The 27585-nt window shown below is 40.3% G+C and overlaps 1 protein-coding gene across 2 annotated transcripts in view; it reads left to right on the top strand.

Annotated features, from left to right (window-relative positions):
- prkcab (protein kinase C, alpha, b) overlaps positions 1–27585 on the top strand; it is an 82140-nt gene that overhangs the window by 26764 nt on the left and 27791 nt on the right. For both annotated transcript variants that reach the window (XM_063903496.1, XM_063903495.1), the window contains exon 3: positions 2332–2414. In XM_063903496.1, coding sequence (XP_063759566.1) covers positions 2332–2414 — 83 coding nt within the window. The remainder of the gene's footprint in view (positions 1–2331; positions 2415–27585) is intronic.

Below are 27585 nucleotides of genomic sequence, written 5' to 3'. Positions count from 1 at the left end.
ATTCCTTTCACTTCTTAATGGCCTTCTTCACCTCTGCACTGAGATCACTGTCGGGTCAGTCTGCTCAGCTCCGGACTGCTGCACCACCACTCAAGCTGGTCTGAGATCAGCACTAAACACAGTTGGTGATGAACGGGTGGGTGTGTGGCTGCTGAGGGTGTGAGGAGTGTTGATGGATGGCAGGGAGAGGAAGAACTACCAACGTCATTATGCCGTGATTCACATATTGTAGGCTGAGGGGAGGGCAAAAGAAACCCAATGGTTGCACTCAGAGTTAATCCTGCTGAGGAAATTTGTGTGTCACAGAACTAAAGCACATAAAATGAAATACACATAGCAGATTCCATGTGTTCTGCGTGTAAGAAAATAATTTTTCATTCACAGCAGAGTGGGCAATCTGTGGGCTGAGAGATTGAATGTTTGACTGTGGGACAAGCCGGAGGTGGGTGTGATCACTGAGGTCAACACCAAAACAATGGCTAAACCACTCGGCATTGGCAGACAGAAAAGCTGATTTTTAAACACTTTTTCCCAAACTAATACAAGGGTTTTTGACTCTGATTTGGTTTCCTCAGTCTGTTTTATGTCGTTACGCTTTTTTGGAGAACCCTTATTTCTTCTTAATTGTCACAAAAGACCATTTGGCTTCAATGATTACCGGAAAAGAAATTGGTTAACAAAGGTCAAGGTCACTGTGGCCTCACCAAACACGTTTTGCTATAACTCAAGAATACATACGCTAATTATGACAAATTCACTCAAATATCTGCAACGATAAGAAGTGATGACAATTGATAATGACATGGATGTAAACTGCAACTACTGCAAGACTATGCATCAGGTGAAAAAGTCCCAAGAGGCCCTGAAATGTCGTGTTACGGAGTTTCTTAGATATTTTGTCATAAATCATTAAAGCGTTGGACAATTTAAAGATTCGACCCAATGATGGTGCTACATTTCATTTCAGGTGATCACCAAAATGAGTACATATCATCCTGAAGTTAACCTGGTGACGGCGCTAGAGGAAAAGTCAGGGAATCACCAAAGTTGAGAGGATTCATCTTGATTGTGTTTGCTGTAGGTGCAAATTCATGACACCGACCAGTTTGTTGGTTTGACCAACATTGCTATCGTCTCTAAAAAAATCCCCAGTGCTTTTGTTTTAAAATACTGTTCATAAATTACACATGGCACAGATGACAATATCAGCGCCTGGATAAATCACTTTGTGCTATTTGTTTTGCCCTTTATCCCTCTCCTTTGCCTCGTTTCCTCTGTTTACTGAGAAATGAAAGAAGGGAATATTCACCTCTGACACACATATAGTATACAGAGGGAAATGCTGTAGGGTAGGATTAGGATTATGTTGATGAAAATAATCAATATGATGGAAATACTGACGACAACAATGATTTTAATCTGTAATGCATCTATTCTTCTGAAATGTATCTAATTGTCCTAGCATCCTAACACACTGCAGCCATTTGCACGGACAGTTGAATCCCCTGCTGTTTCTTGGACTTCTCAGGAAACAAATGTCCCTTTTTTTTTTTAATCAATGGCCGTCAGATTGTCTGGCAACTGTTACGTGGCTGGCAGAGTTAGTGACAAAAAACACAGATATAATGGCGGGAGGGCACAAAAGCAGGCGGCTTGACAATGAAAGAAGCAGACAGATTGTGTGAGATGAAAAAGAAAGAAAGAATGAAGAATTTGGCCGAAAAACAATGAAAGGAAAAAAATACAGTTTGGTTCAGTAGTAAGTAGAGAGACTTAAAGAGGGAGTCACAGATGTCCACGCTTTGACTTTTTCTTACAGATCTACGCCTGCGTCCAAATGCAAATGTCAATGATGTGAGCGCGGCATCATGTGTCATGTTTGACATGTCACGCTCGGTGACACTTTTGGTCGATGCGGTTCCCAGTTCAGTGGGAGACGATGATACAATCAGCATAAACCCAACAGATTGAAAAGAGCCGATGGCTGCAGAATGCACACGATTGTATTTTTTTTTGTATTGTCACCCACTCTGCATTTTTTGAGTGGGTGTGAGCGTGGGAGCCCACATACTTGTTTGTTTGTCCGTACATGAGAGGCTTGTCAAACACAGTTAAGGTTGATTTTCATGCTCAGTCTTTCTCTAAATTGCCCTTCATTTATCCCTGAACCATTTTTCAGATAACATGCACGAATCATGAAACAGAAGCAGCATATCATACCTGTGTATTTTTTTCTCTGTAAAGGAGGATTTGGTGGTTGAATGAACTTTATTTGTGTGGTGTTGTGTTATAAACTATTCCTGTAAATGCGTCTTCTCTGTTTCCCCTCAGTGTGCTGTTTTGTGGTCCACAAACGGTGCCATGAGTTCGTCACCTTCTCCTGTCCTGGAGCAGACAAGGGTCCTGACACAGACGTGAGTTCAGCCTTTTGTATAAAAGCACATCGCACACGAGGGCGACTGTGGCTGCGAGGAAGTGCGGTCGCGTTCAACCAGAAGCTCTCGATGTATTGTTGGGCAAGATACTTAAACCCAAGTTGCTCCCGATGACATGGCCAATGGTGTATGAATGTGTACGACATTTAATTCCCAAGAGCAAGGTGTACTGCTCTGTATGAATGGGTCTGAATGGGTGAATGACTTGTAGTATGTAAAGCGCTTTGAGGGGTTGGAAAGACTGGATGAAGCTGTAAGTACCGTCCATTTACATCAATGTGCACACAAAGACAAACCAAATGTTGTAACGGTGTTACAAGACAGGGTCAATATTAATCTACAGCATTCATCATTTTGATCCAATTGAGCAAGGGAAGAAATGCACATTAAGATTTAAATCCTTTTCACAATTTAATAGCTCATCTATTTTCAAGTTGTAATTCAAAAGACACTGAATGTATGCCACTTTTTACTTTGCTGTCCTGGTAATTTTTTCAACCATTTCTTTCAACTTCTCTTCTTTTAATAATTCTACTACTACCTTTTAAACCACATATTGTATTTTCCGAGTACCATCGCATGAGTCTTTTTAGATTGAAGTTGGCCCATAGATTTTACACTTAAAAGATGATTTATTTTGTTGTTACTCTCTCGACTGACCTTAAAGCCCTTATGTAATCAGATCTAATCCAACTGTACATTTTTTAAAACACTTGGAAGACCAGTGTATCAATATTATATTAGGAGAGAGAGTATTGCCATGTATCATCATATTGATTTTAGTTTTGTGTCACCTTGTGAAATTCCACCCTCCACCTGCAGTAAATACCCCGTGGAGCACGTCTCTGTTAGCTTCCACACATCAGGTGTGACAACATTGTTTCTCATTAGCCTTGTCCCTTTCCCCTAAAGCTTATCTGTTGCTGTCGGGGCAGGGTGTTGGTGTTTTATCAGTGTTGGAATCTGACCTGCGAGGCCCCTTCGGGATGCAGTCTCTCTGTTTGGAGTGCATGTGTGTCTCCTCTTCCCTCCAGCCAGGCATGGGATCTGTCCTTGTTTAGATAAGAGTAGAGGTCACAACTACAGCATGCCCTGATGTCTGACTGCTTACATGCAACAAGTCAATATCACTTCCAGTTTGTGTGTACATACAGATTATAATGGGTGAAATAACTGCATTTACTCAACTACTGTCATTTTTCATAATTTGTATGATTGAGATTGTCACCGCTGGTAAAGCTGACTAGATTACAAATACAAAATAAAGATCAACTAATTAATTATATTAGGCTACCTGGAAGGACATAAAGTAATTTCAATTAGCGCGACCAGCTACAATATATAAGTAATGAACACAACACTTATTATAAATCAGTAAAATGATATACATCATTCGCATTTGGGTCATTCTGCATAGTGAAAACTATTACGCTTGGTACTTTAGGTACAATTTGATGCTAAAACATGTTTACTTTCACAGTAAGATTTTGAATTCAAAACTCTTGTAGACATACTGCTTTTACTTGTGTAAAATATTTCAGTACTTCTCCAAACATCAGTGCAACAACTTTCTATATCTCTACCATACAATGCAAATAAATTAATCAGACGTGCTTCAGCCTCACCAGACTGAAGGTCCTGCTAATGAATGTTCTCTTTGCTGAGCCAACTAAGACGCACACCCACACAAATCTCATCTCATGTTTTATACAAACAACAACATTTAAATGTTTTACGCATTTCATTTACTGCTATAAAGATACTCTGTTTGTTCTGCGCCTGGTCGCCTCGATTCTTAGGATCTTCTCAATGAGTCGCGTCAGAAGTGAACTGAATCTGTGGCATCCAAGGCAATCAAGAGTGTACTTTTGTTTTCTGCCTTGTGTTTTATCAACTTTCAATCAATGCAGTCTCTCTGTGTTGGCTTCTCTTCATCCTACTTTTCCTTGTTAAGACTTGCTTTTTTTCTCACCTTCCAATACCCATTGTTCATTTCTCCTCCTGGGCTGCCTCCTTGTTATTCAACCATGCATCTCCTCCGTTATATCTGTCTGTCTTCCTGCCTCTCCATTTTTCTCTGACTTTCAATGTCTTTTGGTCTGTCTGTGTCTGTCTCTCTCTCTTCCCTCTCTCGCTCTTTCTTTATCTCTCTCACATTACACACACGAGCACACACACACCTGAATCTAGTGCTCATTGTGCATTTTTGTGCTTCTGTTTTTGTGCCCATTATCTACCGACTGGCTTTGGCACAGTGCAAGTGGAGAGCCCTTTGGGGACATACCTCTTTGAATTCCAAATGATGATATGGGGCTCGCTCATGCACAAACAAAGCACTTGGTTTCCTTTTTATCTTGTCAGTGTTTGACCCTTTTCTCATTTAAAACAGTTCTGTGCATGTTAAGTTTGGAAAAAATCTGCATCTTTCATAGGCCCGTTAAAACTTGTTTTTGTTATTATGTATTGGATAGTTTATCACAAAGTCCTTTAATAGAAATGGAGGCAGCGTTAGACCATCGACTCCTTATGTTCTATGAGGCATAATTAATGTTTATACCTTCAGTTTCTGGTAAAGCTATGAAAATATGCAAAATAAAGGATGCTTTTAAACTAATGTTGATTTTTGTTTGGATAGGCTTTTGTTTAGATGACATAAAGCATTTTGTTGTTGCCCTCAGCACAGCAGTCCATTGTATAGCTCCTGTGCTGCTAATCCTGTTGTGCCAACCACGACATTCTGTAGGTAAAACACTGAATACTTATAAACACTTCTGAATTATCCGTTTAGGTCATCTCTCTTCTCTAGATTGACACTTGTTAACTCTGTCCAGCCTCAGAGAAAATGATAAGACTCAGTAACACCTATCCATCCATCCCTCTTGCTCATCATCACTCCATCGATCTTTGCCTCTCCACTTCTGAATCAGCGCGGTGTCATCTCGCTTCAGGCTTCGGACAAACACACGTACTATACACACTTTTCCCCTTTGCACCGTGGGTCGTGAGTAATCCTTGTGTCTGCCTTGGCGAGGGCATGTCGTCATCTGTCCAGCAGATGCTTTGATCCTCTCGCAGAAGAGAGCGAGATGTTCACATTTGCATTTGAGTGAAAAGCGCTCTCTCTGTTCTCTTCTGTTTTCCATTCAGCACACTGTGGGGCGTGGGTGGTAAATAGTGCTGTATTATGAGTCAAGGATCACTCTGAAAACAGTGAATGAAGCTGACTCATCCATAGAGAAACAATATGGGTTTCAGAAACCAGATTACACTGATGGGCATTATAGGCCTCAATAATTGACTAGATCAAACTCTTTTAAAATCATTGTATCCCCCTTTTTTGTAAAATGACTTCATTTTCAGTGAAAGATTTGCTCAGAGTGACCGAGGAGATTATGCTTTACATGAGTATCTTGCTGTTGGCAGATCCTCTCTCCAACCATCTGTCTTCTGCCCTGTTCATTAACAAATCTGTTGCAGAGCGTTTGCATGTGTTTCATGGATTTTAGAAGGATTTTTCTTATTTTTTTCCTCCTGCTCCATATGTTTGATTCATCACGTGTCTCTCCCCTACTGGACACTTTGTCTAGTTGATTACGGGACTTGGAAATTGGTGTGCTGTGGATATTTCTCTTTTTAAATCTCTTTCTAAATAAAAATAAAAGCTGGCTTGACAATGCACCAGAAATAACAAACCCCTCACAAAGTAAAGACAACAATGAAAATGATATGGAAAAGGTATCGATTAATCTGGCAATTATTTCCCTGAATAATATTTTATTATTTGATGCATACAGTTTCCTAAAACACAGAAAGATCCACATCTTTTAGCCACAGTTTCTTAACTCCCAGAGTTTTAACTTAAAATTACTTGTTGTAGTTCAACCAACTCTCCAAATTCCAATTCATTCATTCTCCCAATTCATTTTCCACATAGTTGCAGATTCATTTTCAATTTACTTAGTGTTACAGCACTTGTAAACAGTAGATTTTGAAATGATGTAACATCCTATCAAGGTTGCTTTCCACACTCAAAAGAGAAAAACTGGAATGCTTTATGAAGTATGGTGAAGTGCCACAGTAATAAAGTAATAAAACCTTAAAGATTGATGGACCAGAGCTTTGTAACTGTTCCTCCCAGTTTTCAGGAAGAATCGTAGGTGAGGAGTTGCTGTTTTTAGAGAACTATTAAAGTGGACAAGTTGGTGTGTGGCCGCCAACAATGTCCAGTTCCACGTCTAATGTATGTATTTTGTCCTTTCCTATAATTTCTACCCCGGGCATAATTAAACTGAGTACAACACTTTAAAACTCTTAACAACCCCTCATCAAGTAAGTATCTACACAAACTACTACAGCCACCCTCCACCCTGTGTCCCTCATTACTGCAGTCATCAGCACTCAGGCCTGTTGACTCTCTAACTCTGCTGAAACCTACACTGTTGACCTCATTGATGCGACGAGCTGAGCGAGAGGCATCATTAGCCACTTGCTCCTGTGCTAGGTGAGGATAGCGCTGAGAAAAGGAGAACGGAGGAAAAAGTGAGCAGGAGCTGAGAAAACCAAACCTTTCAGAATGTATTTGTTAAATGGGCCACATAATGCTTATGTTAATATTTGTATTTAGTGCCTCTACTGTGATTGTTTCCTTGCTTTAATGTTCAAAAAGGTCTTTATTTTTCTCATACTGCCTGTGCTGCTGCTGCACCTCTCATCATCTTTCTGAAGAGAGCCCAGTCTGCTCTGATTGGTCAGCTGGCCGGCTATGTTGTGTTTGGTCAACCGCTTCTAGAGGTCCCACCCCTTAGCTAGCCATTAGGTGCACTAGTGTTACACAGTGATGTCATTACGGAGGTACACAAAGGCATCAAGGTATTTCAGGCAGAGGGGAAGTGTGTGGGAGAGAAAGTCCCTCTGAACGGAACTTTGGGATTTACCCTCTGCAGACCACTTACATGTACAAACAACAACTATATAACACATTATAGGTTCCACTTTAATAATTGCATATCCACTATCAAGATAAGAAATGATTCCCCTAAATTACTTATCAATGTGTTCACTTTATGAACATTAACCAGTCCCTCATTACTCATCATGGACCAGAGTGTACACAGGAACAGCCAGAGCAGGTTCTTTTTATACATTTGTCATCTAAGTGTCATTTATACGTATACTTTAACTGGTACCTACTGATAGTGTTTATTTGCTGGTGTTTCCTAGCATAGCAATGTATCTCCAGATGGTGGTTTTGAATTTGAAATGTAAAAATGATCTCATTTCTGAAGCTAACTAAACAAATGAATAACCCACTCGTCCGAAAATGGTGTTGTCAAAAGCTGAGAACAGAGTGCTTTTTCTAGCCTCAGAAACAGTTCACCTTTTCATAACAGCAACGCTATTAAATTAGCACTAGTTCACACTCTATTGTTCCTTGTATTTTAAATCATAGGGAATTTAGACTCTGTTGTTGTCGTTAAGGGTATCTCACTGCTTTTCATTTTGACTAATGGAAAAATGTACCATCAAAATTAGATGTTTATGGATGGCTTGAATCTAAGCACACAATTAGTCTCTGCATGCCCAAAAACTCCAGAGGAGCTTGTTTTGTTGATGTTCTAGTTATTTGTGCAGAATAACAAAGAGGGCTGGCTGGTTTACTGCCTGATGCACAGGACTTGTCATCAACCTGCCAACTGTCAACCTGTATGAACAGAGAGAGTGAGAGGAAAGAGAGAGCTGGAGCGTCACTCAGAGTCAGATAAAAAGAGTTGAGTTTCGGCATCATTTTGACACATTGACAGGTGTTTTGCTGAAACATGGCAAATCCCTTGTTTCTTGCTCCTCCAGGTGCTTTTATTATACCCTTTTAATAGCTGATGCAGTTACTAGGAATCTTTGCGATTCAGAATACATTTGTCCTCTTATTTGACCTACCATTACTTCTCAATCTCAGTCTCTGAATACAGTCCTGTGATTTAGCATTAGCTCTTCCAAGCAGCATACATTTCAGCTACATCTCCAAACATTAGCTTGCCATTCACAAAGTATTACCCGGAGCAACAGCTGGGAGGGCTAGGTAACAACACGTCTGCTACAGCGGCTTACACAATGACAAATCTCTCCACATGTTAATGCTGAAGTGCAGAGAGCCGATTACTGCTTCGAGTCAAGCCCCGTCCGGTGCATCAACACAAGCTGCAGAGTGCAGCAACAAGAGCAGGCAGGGGTATGCATTAACCTGACGATATCTCCACAAGATATTAAGTCAGAGAGAGGTCAGCTTTCAAGACAAACATTTGTCATTGTGTCATTAACCCAGTGGAACAGATTGTCCTGTAGATTACAGACTTTATGATTATGTAACGCCGCCACACGGAGGGGCTGTGAACCTGAGGCTGCTCTTCAGTCACAAATTACAATCTGTCTGACTGTTGAGTAGTAAGCAATGTTACTTCGGGATGAGCAGATGTCCCACACTGACGCAGCCTTCGGTCATGTCACAGATTGCTCTCAATTAGAGGAATGAAGTGCAAATACGTTTTTTTCTTTATATAAAAAAAAAGACAGAGGATGTTGTTTTTTACTGTCCTAATCAGAGCAGATTTAGTTCTACTACCCAAATAGTAAATAAAACCCTCAAATGAATGTCATGTAATTTTCCACATGTAGGCCCCGGAAAGGATTAATATCACTAATCAGCACAGGAAATGTTAAAATGTGATGAAAAGTTAATCTCTTGACCCCTTAGAAAATCAAACCCAGTCCAAATTCTCTTCCTGTACTGTACCACCCAACTGTAGTTATCTATTTTTGTGTTGGATTACAAAAAACTCCTTCAATCATTTGTAGATTTTTAAAAGTCCTTCATCTTAAGTGGCAAAAACAGTCAAAGTTTCTAAAACCTGTCAGACAGAAAGTTCGTTATTCAGATTAAAGCAACCAATGTTATCAGTAGTTAAACAGGGTTTAGTTTTTGGGAAGCGGGTAATATTTCCGACATGCAAATGAAGGTAAATACATAACAACACATTTTTATGTATTTCAAATCAACATGACCGAAATGATCAGATGTCTGAACAGCTGGAAACCAAGAGCAATTATGTAAGCTACAGATTTAATCACAGATATTAAATTGCAATCTGCAGTTGTAGCTCACTTGTCTGGTTATATAAGCCACTGTTGGTTTTTTTAATGAATGTTGAGGCTTGTTTGGCACACTGTGGGATTCCCCTTCTGTCTCAGGTCAGGATACAATGATGGGGAATCTGGACACATGAGTGGTGCAAGGCACTGACTGCAATAGGTAACCTGGATATTCAGCAACAGGAAATGTATGCTACATTTCTTGTTTTTATCACACTGCCTGACCTTTGTTTGAGCACAACATGTAAACAAAAGTGTACTATGCCAAGTGTCACACCTGTAAGAAATGTCTCATCTCTTACTGTAAATACATCTTGTTATTTTTCTATCCCTGCCATGCTCACAACATGTGCGGTGTAGGGTATGAGTGCACACAACGGAAATATAATACATTTGGTGTCAGGCAGTCTCTTTTCGTGGTTGTATCGATAGAGTGTGCAAATGAAAACATTGCACGTTGCCTAAATGCAGCACGTCTAAAGGCTGAAGTGTGAAGAGGCCTGTTTGCATGACTGTCCCCAGGCTGTGCTGCACTGAGAGGGAAGACACAGTCAGCTCTTACTCACACTCTGCTTCTCCTCGCCTTACGTCACCATTGCTTTTAATATCTATCATGACTGAGAACGGCCACCCACCCCACCAAAACACGCACAGTGGGGCTTGCATACTACAGTGTAGCCACCTGCTGACTTTTGCAAATGTCTGCCCTTTTGTTGCAGCGCAGCAGCAGGTGGGGCACCATTTAAAAGGTCTGAGCCAGAGGGCCAATAACCATGACATATTTTTACTTAGCTACAGTGGGATTTGATACTGCTGTGCTGTATACTATGTTTTAGTATTGATAAATATGTTATATTTAGAAACCACCCTTCATCAGTTACCTGGACCCAAAGGTAAAGTCTGTTTTGTTTGATAAATTATCCAAAAGTAAAATATATTTAATGAAACTTGCTATGAGCCAATCGTAGTGTTTGCCATGTATGTTTCTGTGTGACCGTTTTTTTCCCCGCTGACTTTTAAATAATATTTCCATATTTTGGTTAACAAAGTTGCAGGTTAAAACAGTTGCATTTGTTATGGACTCTGATACTGTAGTGAGCTCAAAGATACACTTATTGCATTTTTGATGAGTAACATTGAATATTTTCCCTTTAACAGCATACTTAAGCTCAGCTACATAAAACAGAAGATTTGGCACCAAGCAGCTGCATAAAACAACCACAACTGTCTCCTCCATGCTCATCTGTGAGAGAAAAACATATTTAGTCGTGTGATTATGTAAGCCCATAGCGTGTGCTTTCATCCACTGTATATTTCTCCATAGCATGCATGGCGATCTTCCTTTGCTAATTAAACTAAAGGAGAATAACGAAAACCAGTGAGGTTTCTGTGAGATTATGAGCATCATGGTTGAAGTTACAGGGGGGTACCAAATCCGGCAGCAATAACGCCAGCTCTGCCAGATTTAGAAGTACCCCTTTAATTTATAACCTGATAGGCTCAGTGTAAATTGCTTTTGTTTGCTTAACAGTGTGGCTCATTAAAATCCACTCGCAGATCAACAAAGACAGGAACATTTTGTGTAAATAAACCCCAAAGACCTGGACAGGAACAGGGAGAAAGTGTAAGGCAATTATGAAGGTTTATGAGAGAGTTTCAGTGAGGTCGGATCGTTCCAGTATAATAAAATGTAGGAAATTGTGATTACGAACAAAGCTTAGAGGCCATAATATCAGTGGACATTGCAATGATTAAAGCTGCGGGCTCATCTCAGCCCACACAGCCAGCATGTTACACCCGGGATGCTTGGTTTCAAATCTTGTTTTGGTTTTAGTCCTAATGGAGAAACTCTTCCTAAGCCCTCTTATTAGCCGCAGATATATTTTTCAACGTTGTGTTACCAATATGTTTATTATGGTTAATAAAAGACAGATTATCTCGAAGATAAACAGATACTATTCCGGCACAGATAGAACCATTTGTCTTGCTTATCAACATGCCCTATGTAGAAATTATGTCCAACCTACTCTTGAAATGTAAATGGAGGAGAGTAGGTCATGTGTGTATGAATATCAACTTTCCCCTTTTAATAAGAGCAAGTAGAAATGTGCTGAAACACACTGACATTTCCCGTGAAAGTCTGGCTACAATATAAAAGGCTTTCAGAGAAAGCTATAGAGGTTTTGATTGGTAAAGAAAAACGAGCACAGTTTAGCGTGAGTGCTAAGCTACCATCAAAGATTTAGTAAATTAAGAGGAATTTAATGAATCTTCTTCTAAGGGGAAAAGGTCCTGTCTTTAGGAGAAGCAATAGTAAGGAGGAGTGGATAATGGGGTTAAGGAAAGGAGAGGGTGATCAGCAAAGAAGGAACATTTGAGGAGGTATTGTCAAGTAAGAACTAACGATTGGAAGTTAAGCAAAGATGGGAAAATGTAAGAATAGAATGGGGCAAATTTTCGGCATTGTCTCCTCCTGTGTACCCGGAGGACAGGAAAGTAGAGCAAGAACACGAGGCTGGAGGGCTTTCTGGCTGCGGGGAAGAGGGAGGAGAAAACGGGAGGACTCTTCATCATAGGAGAGAAGGGGAGGAGAAAAATATGGTTTGTGTGTGTGTCGAAAGGTTGATCCCTGTTGGCTGTGATGAACAAGAGGAGGAGCGGTAATCAGGGAACCATGGAGATGCGGCATAAATGGCTTAACCTGCGAAACTAGCCTCATGAAGACACCAATTGACCTTAATGTATGTGGATGGGAGTCATTGATGGTTTATAATGCAGCTTTTCTGATATACATTTAGTTGGAAAATAATTATTCATGGATTTCCATTAAATTATCTTCAAGTTTACTGAAAATCTTGGAATGAGTTTGCATTTTGAGTTACTAGTAAAAAAAAAACAGATTCCTGCCCCAGAAACGACAGTCAGGGCCAGTGTTTGTGACTGCAGTGTTACTCAAGAGAGGAGCTGCTCAGAAAGGTGGACTCTGGAGGAGTTTAACATCCCTGACATGTTTACATCTCCTGGGACGGCCTGTTGTGGTCGAGGGTGACCCGCTGTACTCCTCACACTAACTGCGTTTGATTGCTTTTTTAAAGGGAACTTTCTGTGTTTACCTTGATATGTCAGACTTTATATTTGGGTCGCTCTTTTGGGATGCTTGTCTAATACCGCGTTGGCATTATTAATAATAACCGCGCTCCTTTGCCAGACGAATGAGTACTTCCCTGAATAAATTGCGTGATCTTTATCCAATTCTGACCAACATGAACTTTTGTCGTCTGAGATTTTGTCGTTTATCCTTTCAGACACATGAACGCTAATGAAGGTGCGAGATCCTACTCCTTGCTGAGGTGCAGTGTAGAGGATGATTAGTCATAAAACTTGCTCTCTCAGCAGGTGAAAGACTAGGAGCGTCCTGTTGGGAAGTGTTTGAGATAAGGAAGCACACCACAGAGTTGATTTATGAACTAACTGGCTCCGCGTGAACAACACCTTTCTGCTGAGTGTAATTTCATCAGGCACAAATTGGATTTTGTCGTTGGTGATTAATGTGCATAACATTAGCTCAGACTTAATGGAGATTATGGATCACACATGATACAGTATTATCATGTATTCACTTGTTCAAATGCCACTGCAATGGGTGTTTTCTTTGGTATTTAACTAATCCTTAGTTGATATTAAGGTTCATTTTGTGGCCTGACTCACTAATAAATGAGACGATTAAATGTGGATTTAGGTTTGATTTACTAATAACGAAAACAAAGTACTTGTGTGTGTGCGCGTGCGCGCGTGCGTGCGTGCGTGCGTGCTTGCGTGAAAAGCAATTGGTCAGCAGCAGCAAACAGGCTTTTGGAAACAGCAGAGTCAACATTCTCTTACCAAGTTTTACATTTCTGTCAAGCACAACAACAAAGAAGTGAGAGGAATTTAAACCCTATAATACCATTTTTTTAATATTAATACTTAAGGATACTTAAACCACCATGTGTCATGTAAACAAAATAGTTGATGAGCTTGCAGAGAATTAACCAGAAGTTTCAATTAGGAGAAGAAAAAGAGCTACAAGATGTTGCTTGCTTGTGAAATTGTACCCACTGGTAATAAGATGCAAAAAGAGGTAGAAAAAAACAAACATCAACTCAATCTGAAATGCCATTTAAGGAATGGAAAATACTTGACTGATGGCAAATCATAAATAATGTTATTCAGCACTTCAAGTTAATCACGTAATTGAATTTATCAGATGGGAGTATTTCCATAATTTATATTTCTAAAGTACTACAGTATAAGAGTCTGTGTGTGTGTGTGTGTGTGTGTGTGTGTGTGTGTGTGTGTGTGTGTGTGTGTGTGTGTGTGTGTGTGTGTGTGTGTGTGTGTGTGTGTGTGTGTGTGTGTGTGTGTGTGTGTGTGTGTGTGTGTATATTCGACTCTGCATACCCCTGCACTTTTCTTGTGTGTGTTATCGCAGACAGGCTGGTAAACAGTGTGTGTGTTGCGAGCAGGCGGCAGCCTGGGAGCTGACCTATTCCTCAGCCTGGAGGTGGAGGCAGTTCGTGATTAATGTCACCACCAGGGAGGGACCACGGGAGGGAGGGAGAACGTCATGCAGCAGGTTTTGTGCTCCATTTCAATCCAAAATCAAAAGTATCGTGTGTGAATGGTAATATTTTTAAAAGCCTCAGAGAAATCACATGGCAGATTTAGCTCCTGGTGTGGACTTGTTTACTGAAGTCAGGCATTTGTTCATTGATGCATCATTCACCTTGACCAATTCTCCACGCACTGATGCTGGGAGGTTTTTAAATGATATTTGATATTTGACTCAAACTGGCAAGTAAGATCCAACTAGATGAATACTAAAGAAGGCAGATAAATAGCTTGTATGTTCAATATTCAATAATATATTGTTACATAACAGTTTCTCTCAAAACCTGTTGCGTGCTGCACGTAGACATTGAAGCTCTCCAGAACTTCTTATCCATGTTGTTGCGCTTGATATCTCGAAACGCATCAGGTACTTTCCCTCTGCTTATCACTTGTTTACATTCATTAGCAACTAAGCTACCGTTAAAAGACATCTAAGGCCAAAATGTTTCACAAGTAGCCAGTTTACAGGCTAATGTCAAGCTTATGGTAAGCTGAATTATTTTCAGACTAAAGCGATGGAGTCCGAAATTGCATTTTGGGCAATGTTTTCCACCCCCTTTGCTCTTTAGACAGATTATAGATATCACAAAATATGTTAATTGTGTCAAAGTTCCTAGCACTGACTGTTTGTAGCAAGGGGAATGCAATCATGCTGTGCAAAAGTGGCATGTACTTGAAGCCTACTTCACAGTATGTCTGCTTTTGCTTATGAAAGACAAATTATCATGATTCTTACACCAACAATAAAATGATTACTCAGCAAGTGTATGCACAGGTGGTTTAAAGCCATAAAGAAATTACACATACAGTCCAACTGTGAAATCAAAAAATAGAAGAGCCGTTTTTCAGCAAACTCCACAGTCTGAAAAGGGCAATCAATTTTCTCCACGAGGCGCCAGGGGTGAGATGCCATGCTGAGGTCTCTGTCTGCCGCTGTCTCTCTAACAAAGCCAGTTTGTGATGCTCCACTGGGGATGTCACCTCACAGGTCTATCCTCCCTGCCGTCTTCCTTCCTCACTCCTGTCTTCCCTGCCTGGCTCGTCTAGCACTTACGTAATGCTCTATTTGAGAAAACAAAGGTCTCATGGGCTATGGCTGAGTCCCCTGGGTGTGTTTAGGTATTAAGGGGTATTTGAATGAGTGTGAGCAATAATGATTTCAGGTATGTGTGTGTGCTTAAGTTCCCCTCCCTGTGCGCCTTCATTATTTTGCCAGGGGACATTTGGGAAGGATGTTTAATGACTCAAGACTGGTTCCCCTGAGAACAGCCACATTCTGCGTCCTACTTTCTAGTCTCAGGTAGGGCATAGAGACACCTCCGCCCTATGAAGAATTACTAACTGGAACCATTTTACAGAAATAAACAATAGAGATGACCACATTTACAGGAACTGTACTGGTCTACTGTGCTCCTTATTTCCCTTTTAGGAAATTAGGGACTCTTTGGCATCTGCTGTGCAACAAAGCTTATAGTAGCTCTGTGAGGATGTAATGAGGTACAGCGGTGCTTTTAGTTGAAGACTATCAGCTGATGCTAATTTGCAAATAGTGACAATGCTGTCATATGGATGCTAGACTGGAATAATGGTTTCACGTGTCCAGGAAATATAATCCATGATGCCACTTTGTCACTTAACACCTTTTTTTACATTTTATGCTACATCCAGTCTCTCTCTTATTGTTTTGTTTGGCTTCACCCAGTGTCTTTCTTCCCAGCTGGCTTCTCATTTATGCTTTATTTGGTAAACTATCTTAGCTTTTTTTTTTTTGTTATTCGCCCATAAGAGCAACGGCATCATCAAACGATTACGTAGCATAATGTTTATTGCATATTGGCAGTTTTTCCTCTTCGGTCTCTCTTCCTCTTGCTCTGAACATGCTGGTGCAGGTTAGCTACTTTGCAACCCACTAATTTTCCCATCTCAAGGACCGACACCAGGATGGACCCGCCCGGTAACTGCTACAGTACCGGGGGTGACTCATACTCATTTACTTTCTTCTATCAAACACATCAAGAAGTTAGGGATGCTCGATAAGCACACACACAAACATTGAGTGAATCTCATTTCAGGATTGGGACGACATCAATTAATTGCAAGCTCCCTACTCTCTCCTTTATCGATATCTTTTTTGGTCTTTTGTTTTTACTATTTGCTTCACTTCATGCTTCTCATTTCTGGCACCCTTTCCGCTGATGTGGTGTCTCTCTTCTCTGCTCATTTTACCTTCCCTTGTCTCCCACCAAACAGCCCTCCTCCTTCTCCCTCTATCTCTGTAAGCACAGAAGCCCTGTGGCCTCATTAAGCTGTCATTGCTCCCTCCTGCCGGGGCCGAGCCCGTAGCATCATTAGGCAGCCATGTCTGAGACGCCCAGCCTGACGATCAACCCAAACCTCAAATATTCTCTAAATGTATTCCATGCTATCTAAGTCACGCAGGCTGCTTATCAAATGATCCGTCATTTAAGCCTTGGAGTATTAAAATTGATGTGTGAAATATTCATGGATTCACACAATGGGTATGTAATAATTGGACATTTGTGAGTTTATTATGTGTCATGTAGGATATTTCATGACCTCAATATGTTCTATAGTCTAAATGCCTCCACAGGTTATCACCTCTTGCATGTCACTCGAGTGTTTTGCAGCTGAACGAGGCTGTGAGTGCATATCCTTAATGGGATCGTCTATACTGTATTTTACTGAACATCTGAAACAAAGTTGTGTTGCAGTGTTTGAGAAATAAGCAAGATCTCAAATGATTGGCAGATCTCGAAACAACAATTTTAAATAATCATCTTAATAATAACTGAGCCCTGAGGAAATCACAGCACTGGTTTAAATAACCAAGTATGAGTACATCATTAAGTAAAAACAACTTCACATTCAGCTTCCCCAGATGTGTTTTCCCTCCATCAATTGGCCACATACTACTACTTTAAGCCCAAAGTAGTTATCTCTTCGATTTTGACATGTAAGCCCTTTTAATACATAATTCACATGTACAGTAACACACACAGGAGGATTAAAAGTGCCTTTAAAGCTTACCTATCTGTAATGAATTGTGCAGCTACAGGTCGGAGGTCCTTCTGATCTAAGACCCACACATCTCATATCATCAGTGAAATGTCCCTCCTCTAATCATGAGGGTGTAGCACATACAGTATGGAGGATGTTCCCATATCACTAACACCTTGTGGATTAGCCGCCGACTGACCGGCCAGCTGTTGATCTTTTGGCCTCAACAATCTGTACGCTGTACTGTAGAGGCCTTGAGTTGGACGAAGGAGGTGAATTAGGAAAGGAAGAAAGCTGCATATTCAGCACTTGTAATGAAAAGTAAAATGAAACTGGATGAAGAGCAGCTGTGTTGGTTATGTAATCGAAGGGGATGTAAATAGTGAAGGACACACGTTTGCATCAACAGTCACACAATCAAGTGACACAGCGGTAATCGTCTCCCGTTTGGACGGCGGACAGAAGCATCAGGGGCCAAAATGGTCTCTGTCAGCTACAGGGCATCTGACATAATCCACACACACACACACACACACACACACACACACACACACACACACACACACACACACACACACACACACACACACACACACACACACACACACACACACACACACACAAATAGACAAACAAGATAGAGAGACAAACACACAGCCTGAATGTCAGAGGGTTTAGGACACATCACATCACACACACAGAGGCATGTAGCAGAAGGACAGAGGACACCCGATCATCTGCTCTCACATTTAGATGACGCACACACACCTTAAACTGACATTTGAATACTCTTAATATACTTAATGATTTCCAGCTATTGTGTAGTTTTTAAGGCATTTTTAAGATTCAGACCACTGGGGGGTTTCCTATGGCAGCAGGGAACATTTGATGACCAGCGTTGCCAGGAGACGTGATTCACTACTTGCTGTTGCACGTCATAACCAACTGCGCAGACTGGTCACGTTGATGTTTCTACCTCCTTATTCAAGCCCACATGAACTGTTAAAGGTTGTTTGTCATAACAACATGCAACATTTTCGAGGACCATTTACAGTTCGGTTTTTATTCCACGCAGAACTGATTCCTACAACATGTTACTTTTTCGTTCATGTTCTGTCAAATCCCACTGAGATAATCAGCAGCTCCTTCACACTCAGTGTTGAGTTTGTCCCACGTTATAGAAAGTCAAAGTGAAAGAGAACTATGAAAGAAAGTCATTCAAAATGATATTGCTAATACTTGTACAAAACAAATCCAGCTTTGAACATCCAGTCTTACCTTTTTCATGGGGAAATAATGTAAAAAAAAAAAGAAAGACCTATGGACTTTTTTTATTGTCCTTTAAGAAGCAATACAAGTAAAACTTCACAGATTTTTAGACATATCTAGTCCATGATAGCGTTAGAAAGTTGTTACGTGTGAAGACTTCACAGCCTGAGAGTTTTATGGACTTGAGGCTAGACACTTTAGGGAATCCTGTGACCTTTGAGATTCCCAATGTATGGTAGTCAATTTCAATAATCATCACGTGACGCGACAGGAAACAATTCAAGCCTAACCTTCAGGACTTTGGCCATTAGGAAAGATGGTCTCTCATTCTCTATGGGTCCATTTGTGGAAAAGGACCTCATATGTAAGTCTTTGACTCAAATCGCAGATGGGACGTAGTATCTTCTTGCAACCGTGGAGCCAAAGGTAGCAGACTTCCTGTGGATGTTTTAAGTAAAGCTATAAACTGACCCTAACCCTATCAGTACACACATTGTAAGTCTGAAATAATATCACCCTCTTCTATACAAACACAACACTTGATCCTATTGATGGTATTTATGATATATGATGGAATGTTATATATCCTTACTTCTGGACTAAAGACAATAATGATCCCACAGAATGTAATGAATCAAACGACATCCCATCTGTCACATTATTGTTACAGATGGCTGCTCCGATTACTATGTGTGTAATTATGTCCCATGTGGCAATGGGCTTTATGTTTCTTACTGTACAGTATGTGGCCCCCAGGCTTGATGTGCTTCCTGCAATTTCCTTGGTTTGCTCCTTTCTTGTTGACGTCACACTTCCTATAAGCTGTGCTTATCCACACAGAAGATGAAGATGTGATTATTATCGAGTCCTGTGGGTGCTGATAATCGGAACTTGAAGTACATGTTACGTATCAGGAGCTTAACAATGCTTTCGGTGCTATAGGGGTTCACTGCTGTTCCAGAGTATATTTAGTTGCTCATGGAAAAGTTTATAATATTGCTTCGAGCTTAAAATCAAGACTTTTAATAACTGAAATAGTTATTTTAGTTTCAGGGCCGAATTACAGTAACTTTGAGATCATACTGTAACTTTTGGTAACTATGATAACAAGGTTAAGACCGGATTTAGGAAAAACGTTATTTCAGATAAACTGATCCTTAGTCAGTGTTCTTGTCCTAACTTACTTAAGACTTAAGATAGATAGTTTTAATTATGAAAAAAATAAAGGTGCATAAGATACCAGCAACACTGTGCTGTGTTACCGCTGTATTTCTGCAAGCAAACTTCCCTATCTGCAATATTCTTATTGTGCTTTTGTTAATTATTGTGTGTGTGTGTGTGTGTGTGTGTGTGTGTGTGTGTGTGTGTGTGTGTGTGTGTGTGTGTGTGTGTGTGTGTGTGTGTGTGTGTGTGTGTGTGCTTGTGCATGTGTGTGAGAGAGAGAGATGGCCACCTGGGGCCTGTCCTCCTTGGTTTCCGTGGCGATGTCGCAGTGATTAACGTGCAGGTATGTTAACAGCGAGTTGTCCGCTGCTGTTGCATGTCAAAGCTTTAATAAACACACCGGGGGAACTGGGGATAAAATGGGGACTGCTGCAAAGCACTGTGGGTAGGGCAGGTGATATATGACCTGAAAAGTTTTGTTGTTTTCCCTTTTCCCTAAACTTTTATGACCGTATTATCATAGTTGGCGAGCATGCTTGTAAACCTCTGCCATGTGAAAATCAGATTGTGTACAATAAACCACAACATGTGTGATCACGCACTGCAGCCAACAGGAAAAGTAAGAACGAGTGATTTCTGAATATTCCTAGCCAGCAATTATTCTCTGCCTGTCTATCTTTTTCCTCATTATTTTTAGCTCTAACTTTTTGCTAAAGGTCATCTTTCTTTCGTCCCTCTTTCGGCTTAATGTGACGTTTTTATATCTTGTTATAGTTGCTAATTGGACATGTTTGTAGCCTCTGATATGAGAGAAAGTAGAAGTGACACAGAAGCCTTGCAGGGTTGCTAAGACGTACTGACACCTATGTTGCATTCTTTTTTAATTGCCTTAGTATTTAGATTTGTTTTACTCCTATTTATCAAAGTCCTTTATCTGAGAAGATAATTCTCTTATTTCACTACAGTCTATTTTTATTGCCACTAAGCAGTTGCAGCAGATTGGGGTTGAGGGGTCACCATATGCTTTAAAGCCTACTCCATCCAGGTCACATAAACCAGCTGTTCGGCAGCGCCACCCGCTATTACGTAAAATAATTAAAACAGGAGTCTCAGCAAATGCTCGAAAACTCAATTTGTTTGCGTTCAACATACAACGTCCTCGAGGGGCTGTATTAATTATGACATGAGCAAACCACGTGGTTATTATTAAATCTAGATGGCAAAGCTCCTCTAACTTTAACAAAGTGGTCATTTTAACCAAAACCACTCAACCTTACCACGTTGTATTTGTCGCTACACTTTATTAAACCTAAGAATTTCATGGGTTAAGAAAATTCCCCTACTCTTTAAGCTAGATATCACTTTTTTAGAAAAGCATTGAGAACAAAAGCATTGCCTTAAGGCTAAAATTGTTTGTCATACCTGATTTTCAATATGTTATGCTGTCAGTAAATCTTCAGTAAATATATCATAATGAATCACAGCTCAGTATATTTTAATGAGGTCATTTTTTAACTATTCCTTGATATAAATATATAAACAGCAGCTCTGAAACATAAAGGCAACGCAGATTTAACGACAGTATGAGATTTCCAAAAGTAAAGTGTCAAATGCCTCCTGCTCAGTTTCTCAACGTTTAGCTCCCAGATTGTACAAGATGTCACCCTTTATGCACCTGTGTGTGTGTGTTATAGCTCTAGCTGCATGTACAGTATCTGCATGCTGTATGTCGCCATTTTTACTGGAATGGTATAAGCACAGTGACAAACCTGGATTCCCATTACTGAGAGTGGGATTCTCCACTCGACAAAGTCAACTATCCTCTGAGCAGTGCAGCCTCTCTGGCAGCCATTTAGCTCAATTATCACAGAGTAGAGATGGAGCTATCAGCACTGGTGTCTCCTAATGGAGCCTGACAGCTGCAGCCGCAGAGATCTCAGGTCAGGTGGCAGGGCACCCAGGAAGTGATGACACTTTCACAGGTTGAAAGCCTTGCTTGTCCTCTGTGTGTGAATACAGCAACAAAGGCTTAGCTGCAGCATGTGTCACTCACACACACACACACACACACACACACACACACACACACACACACACACACACACACACACACACACACACACACACACACACACACACAATTAAACACATACATAAAAGCAGGCCTCATATCTCAGTCAGTCTATTTAAATGCTGTGTTTGATGATGAAAGATGGGTTGTGATGAGTGAGAATGCATCTGAACACACGATCTCTCTGTTGATAATCAGAGCTAGACAGGGAAGGATTAAGAGCCCTACACCTGTGTCTACACAACTGCGTGTGTGCGTGTGTGTGTGTGTGTGTGTGTGTGTGTCACTTTACTTCATTTTTCCTGGCTATTGTATACCACTTTTTATTCTCAACCAATATCATATAGTTCAAGAACAGTCTGACAAATGAATTTAAACAATGTGGCTTTTTCCTGTGACCTTCAGGAGGTCAACTACCCATGTTGGGAACCACTAGACTTAACTAGCTCTATATAAAGTATATGAAACTACTAAACTAACTAAATTACATTAAATTTTTACATTAACAAAACCGGTATTTAAACTGTATGTCAAATAATATGTCGTATAATAATACACATTGAAGAGGGTTATTTTTCAGTTTTGGGCTCGATTACTTAATTTTGCTTCAAGCTAAAAATACATAATTTAATTGCAGCCCATTTACTGAAACTATAAGGTAAATATTATTTTACATTTAAATAAAAAACCTAAGTACTTCGTCCATCACTGGTGTATGTTGTTTCTCAGTAAAGCTTGACTGCAACTGTTGTATAATACTATGTTTTTTTCTGCTAACTGGTACACACAGCATCATCTCTGTAATCGACTCCTCATCTCATCACCACGAATCACTGGATCCCTTAATCCCATGAGCGCGCTTAGAGATTGCTAACATTGCCCTCTGTGCCATTTCTCACTAATGAGCTCATACATATCCTGTGTGTGTGTTGAATATTTACATGTATGTGAGTGGCGTGTTTGATATCCAAATGCCTTTTGATGTTTAATTCACTCACAAATAGCTCGTCTTTCTAATTTGCTGCCTGATTTAATGGCTATAAATCTGTCTGGTTCATGTTGTATTGAGACAACATTGGGAAAGTCTGAACACGATGGCCTATTAAATGCTGACAGGCTGCTGCAGGTGGAGGGAGAGGGGGATTTCATTTCCTCTAATTAAATCACTGATGGACAGTCACTACAGGTGCCGGTCTTACTGCCACAGTCCTGACACAGTCATAGTTGTCATATTAATTCTACTCCGGCCTGTGAGATGTCAGCTGAGAGAGGAGGTGATAATGAGCAAATCAATGTGCTGTTTTTAATTCTTTCTTTGACTTTTGATAAGCTTTTTCGTCTTGCTCTGTAATTCTTGCCTTCACTTTCATCGTCTCTGCTTGTGTTTTTTCTGCTGTTGATTTATCTCATGTCAGTTCATCCGCCCTCCATCCCCTCTCTTCTCTTCTTTCCTTCTGAGTCACAACTTCATTATTGTTTATATCAGTGTCAGAAGACAGATTAGATTCTACAAATGACATGATTGATCTTTCCACCCTGGGACTCGGATGGTTGTCAGGGGCTCTGTTTGAGTAGATCAGTGTGTACTTGTGTGTGAGTGATTGTAGATGTGTTATAGTTTGGCATCCATTTCCATTTTTGACATCAGACGACTTACTAAATATTCTTTTGAAGACAACTAGACATTCTTTCAAACGCTGTTGAGCAGTACTAATGTGCTTTTTTTCTTTAATCTGATATATAGGTTGTTGTGCATGTAAACGGTCTGAAAGGCTAAAATCCCAAAGTTCATGCCACACACACTTCCACCCTGCCTGAAACGCCTTGATTGGACTCCTCACCAATCAGAGCAGACTGGGCTCTGGTTTCAGACAGAGAGGGAAAGGAGGTACAGGCAGTATGAGAAAAATAAAGACCTTTTTGAACATTAAACCATGTAAACATGTCAAAGTAGAGGCACAAATGACTAATATGAACCTGAAAATGAACTATTAACTTTAAAGATACACAGAGTAAGCCTTTTCTCTCTCAACTATGATAATGTAAGAGTATTCTGCAATACCAGCGTTGACAGCACACCTTGAGCTGCCTAAAAAGATAATTAACACTGTTCGTAATAATCATTCAAGATATACTGTATATTCACAATTTTCAATGTGTGGAAGCTACAAAAAGTTTTGAGCTTGTGCACTTGATGAGCTACTTCCATTTTGATGTCATTTACACAGCTTTAGGCTCTTATATGTGAATTATAAGGAAGTAGTAGTAGTAGTTAGTTCTTTTCTCTCAATTAAAAAACCAGTAGTCATACATTTTCATTGTATAATCATGTATTAATGTTGTTAATGATGCAAAATAAATACCCAGAGAGCTTTTCTTTCTATCAGGACTGCATCACAAACACAACCACAGCGATGCCAGAAGGTTTGGCAGGTGAAGCTGTCCGTCCATGACAGAGATGGTCTCAAGTTTGAGGCCACCTATTTGATGCCACCCACCTGGACACCCACACACATACAGACTGCAGAGCCTCCGATGTCCATCTCTATATTACTTTTCTTTCTTTTTCCCTTTAATTCTCACCATAAGTTCTCCAGGATACATCAATATCTTCCTCACTGTCTCTCTCCTTTCACTACATCATTGTTAGCTGTTTACAAACCGCGTCTCTCTCTGCCTGCTCTTACTGACAGACACTGATGCACACTCTTTTTAAAGCAGTCACTGCGGTGCGTGTGCGCTTCGCTGCTGCAGGTCACACAGTTATCTTGGCTGAAGGGAGCATGTGTGTAAACTAGCCTGACATCCCTGTTGCTGTGGGGTCACAGTGCTACAGCAGGAGAGAACTGAGGATCCTCTGGGCTATAAACATCCTTGCATGGTTTTTCTTTCAGCTGGGCAGCTGAGCTTCGGCCCTGAGGAGAAGGAACATTTCATCATGTGAGGCGAGATTGCTAGACAGTGTTCTTTTCTTCATTTTAGTTATTTTGCCTTTTATTGAGAATGTGCACACACACTTAATTACATTAGGCCTCAGAATGATTTACTTTCAACTTGTTTGCCTCTTCTCCACAGTTAGCATTTTCTCCGCTGACATTTAATCATCACTGGATGTTCTCTAACCCATTGTCACCATGGCAACTGTATAGTTGTTCACTTTGTTTCCCCCAAGCACCTCAACACACACACACACACACACACACACACACACACACACACACACACACACACACACACACACACACACACACACACACACACACACACACACACACACACACACACACACACAGACACACAGACACACAGACACACAGACACACAGACACACAGACACACACACACACACACACACACACACAGAGACACACACACACACACATATCTAGTATGATTGAGGTCTTTGGAATTCATAGTAGTTTTGGTGATTTTCTGTTAGTTGATGTTTTTAAGGAAGATTTGATCCATAAGGATGATGTCTGGTGGGCAATTTTGCTATTATCCAGTGTTTGTGTCTAGTACATAAATACTCTAGGGTAAAACATAAAATAGAAATCCCTGATGGAGCGTTATTGCATTAAATCACTAGATCAAATCAGCTCTGTAAATCTGTAGGTTGGATTTGGGTTGTTAAATCTGGATTGCGATAATAATTTGTTGCTATTTTGCCAATCTATAAATCATTTTACTCGTTTAAAAAAACAAACACGTTTTGGTTCCAGCTGCGGCAAATCCTTATAATGTATAAAGGACGTATGAATGAAAAAGCAGTAAACAATGGACACTATAAAATATTGAAAAACAATCAAAATGTTTTATGAGGAAGTAAAGACGGTTAAGAACATTCTCTACAGTTGTATACACACAGGATGAACTTTGGAGAGAAATGCTAGAGCAAACAGAAGTTATTGTTGAGTTGAGGAGGTGTGTCATTCACTACCGGTTGTAAAAGGACGTTTTACTGTAAGCAAATTCTATCTTTTCCTGCACTAATGTAGAGTGCCACTTAGGGACACTTTAGTAGGATGCTTGACAACAAAGTCTCTCAACATAATCATATCAACCGAAACAAGAATGGAGATCACCGCCTGAAAAATGCTTTAGCTTATGAAGCATCATTTGGGTAAATTACACTTTGTCATAGTGAAGGCGTCTGTGAAGGGTCGCACTTGTCAACCAATTAACCTCAGACACGAGTCACATCGGCCTCCTCACTCTCCCCATCACTTTTTATAGTTATAATATCCAACGAGTAATTAGATATTGTTACCTCTGATGCCGATTCGCCGCTCAATGCCTGACTTTTAATAAGCAAGACCCGCGTTTGACTCTTTGTCACCCTGCCCTCATTACCAATCTCTTCCTCCACTTCTGCTTGATGTGGCCCTCGTTACGCTTCGAGGAATTCAGCAGCAGCATCATCTCGCCTCACTGGAACCAACTTCCTTCCTGGTTTCACTTCAGCAGCTCTGTCTGTTAGTGTCGACGCTATGTCAGCCAGCATCTTTACCCAGCACAGCATGATGTCCGGTATTTAAACGCCCGAGAGGATGTTTGAAGGAGACAAGCTGAAATGATGACTTAGCAAGTCTGTTTTAGATGTGCCACCCTCCACTTTTAGATGTGTTGTGTTTTGCAATGTGTTGCTGCTCTTTGCCAGTGCATCGGCTCTATGACTAACTTGTTTTGGATATTTCATGACCGACTGTCTATTGATGATTTGTGAGTCATGTATTCATGCTTCTTGTAACAGATGCTTCAATGACCGTTCAGACTGCATATGAGAAAAAAACGAAGAGGAGAAGTTCTGTTGTGTTTTTGGGAGCATGTTTTCATGTTTGTCTTTGAAGCGGCAAAGGCCAGATCCTTCATTATTTTTCAGCCAAAGCCTCTGTGTAAAGAGACAGAGCTCAGCTTTTGTGATATGGAGACCGAGCATCATGTTGCATCGTGTCAATCTGATTTACAGATTTCTTCTCAAATCAGAGTACAAGTTTGTATTCACTTGACCAAACGGTTGATTTTAGTTTGGCAGCGTGGGCCATGATGAAAGCTGCCAAGAATGCTGCCTCTTCAAGTGCTTGAATATTTAAATATTATGTATGTATTTTATTCTGTTGGACACGTAATCAAACAAAGAAACAGCTCCACTGGTTGCCTTTATAATGAGTCTCTTGAAACCCTTTAAAGTGCTGCGAGTACACTCATAAACGTATCTGTATCATAAATTATCTTCTCCTTTTGGCAGCACCTATAATGTTTGTGTGTTAAAGTGGACTCATGGTGTTAGCTGGGTACTATACTGAGATATTATGGTATGTAACCCACATTGTGAGGTGTGGATGTGCCTTGTTATTTATGTGTTTAGTGCTGAGCTTGTCTATTAACATACAATTCCTCAGTATATCTACTTTATTATAACAAACTACAAACATAAAGACAGTTTTTATTGCAGATAATGTTGCAGGAAAGAGAACCTTGTGCATTGAGCACTTTTAGATCAACTTTATTGCTTGTACTTTGTGTTTAATTAGTATACCATAATCAATCGGTGAAATACGAGAAGTGGTGGGACGAGGAGACAAAGAAGACTTTATTTTGTGTTTCTGTTTTGGTTGTACAGAGATCCATGTGTGTTTTCCGATTGAATTCACACATGCACGCAGACACACACATGCAGAGCTTCAGAGTGCAGATCAGATTATGTGTTCACACTCAACCTTTTCCTATAATGGGCTGCCTGAGTCAATAGGCTCAGGATGACTGTGAGTGGAAAACCCTGTAATTTTTCACCCATAATCTTAAGAATATTGGCGAAAATGGTCGCCGCCTCTT

The sequence above is a fragment of the Eleginops maclovinus genome, chromosome 16, assembly GCF_036324505.1.
Source record: "Eleginops maclovinus isolate JMC-PN-2008 ecotype Puerto Natales chromosome 16, JC_Emac_rtc_rv5, whole genome shotgun sequence".
Lineage (NCBI taxonomy): Eukaryota > Metazoa > Chordata > Actinopteri > Perciformes > Eleginopidae > Eleginops > Eleginops maclovinus.
The sequence above is the reverse complement of the archived record's forward strand: the minus strand, read 5'-3'. Positions and strand labels throughout refer to the sequence as shown.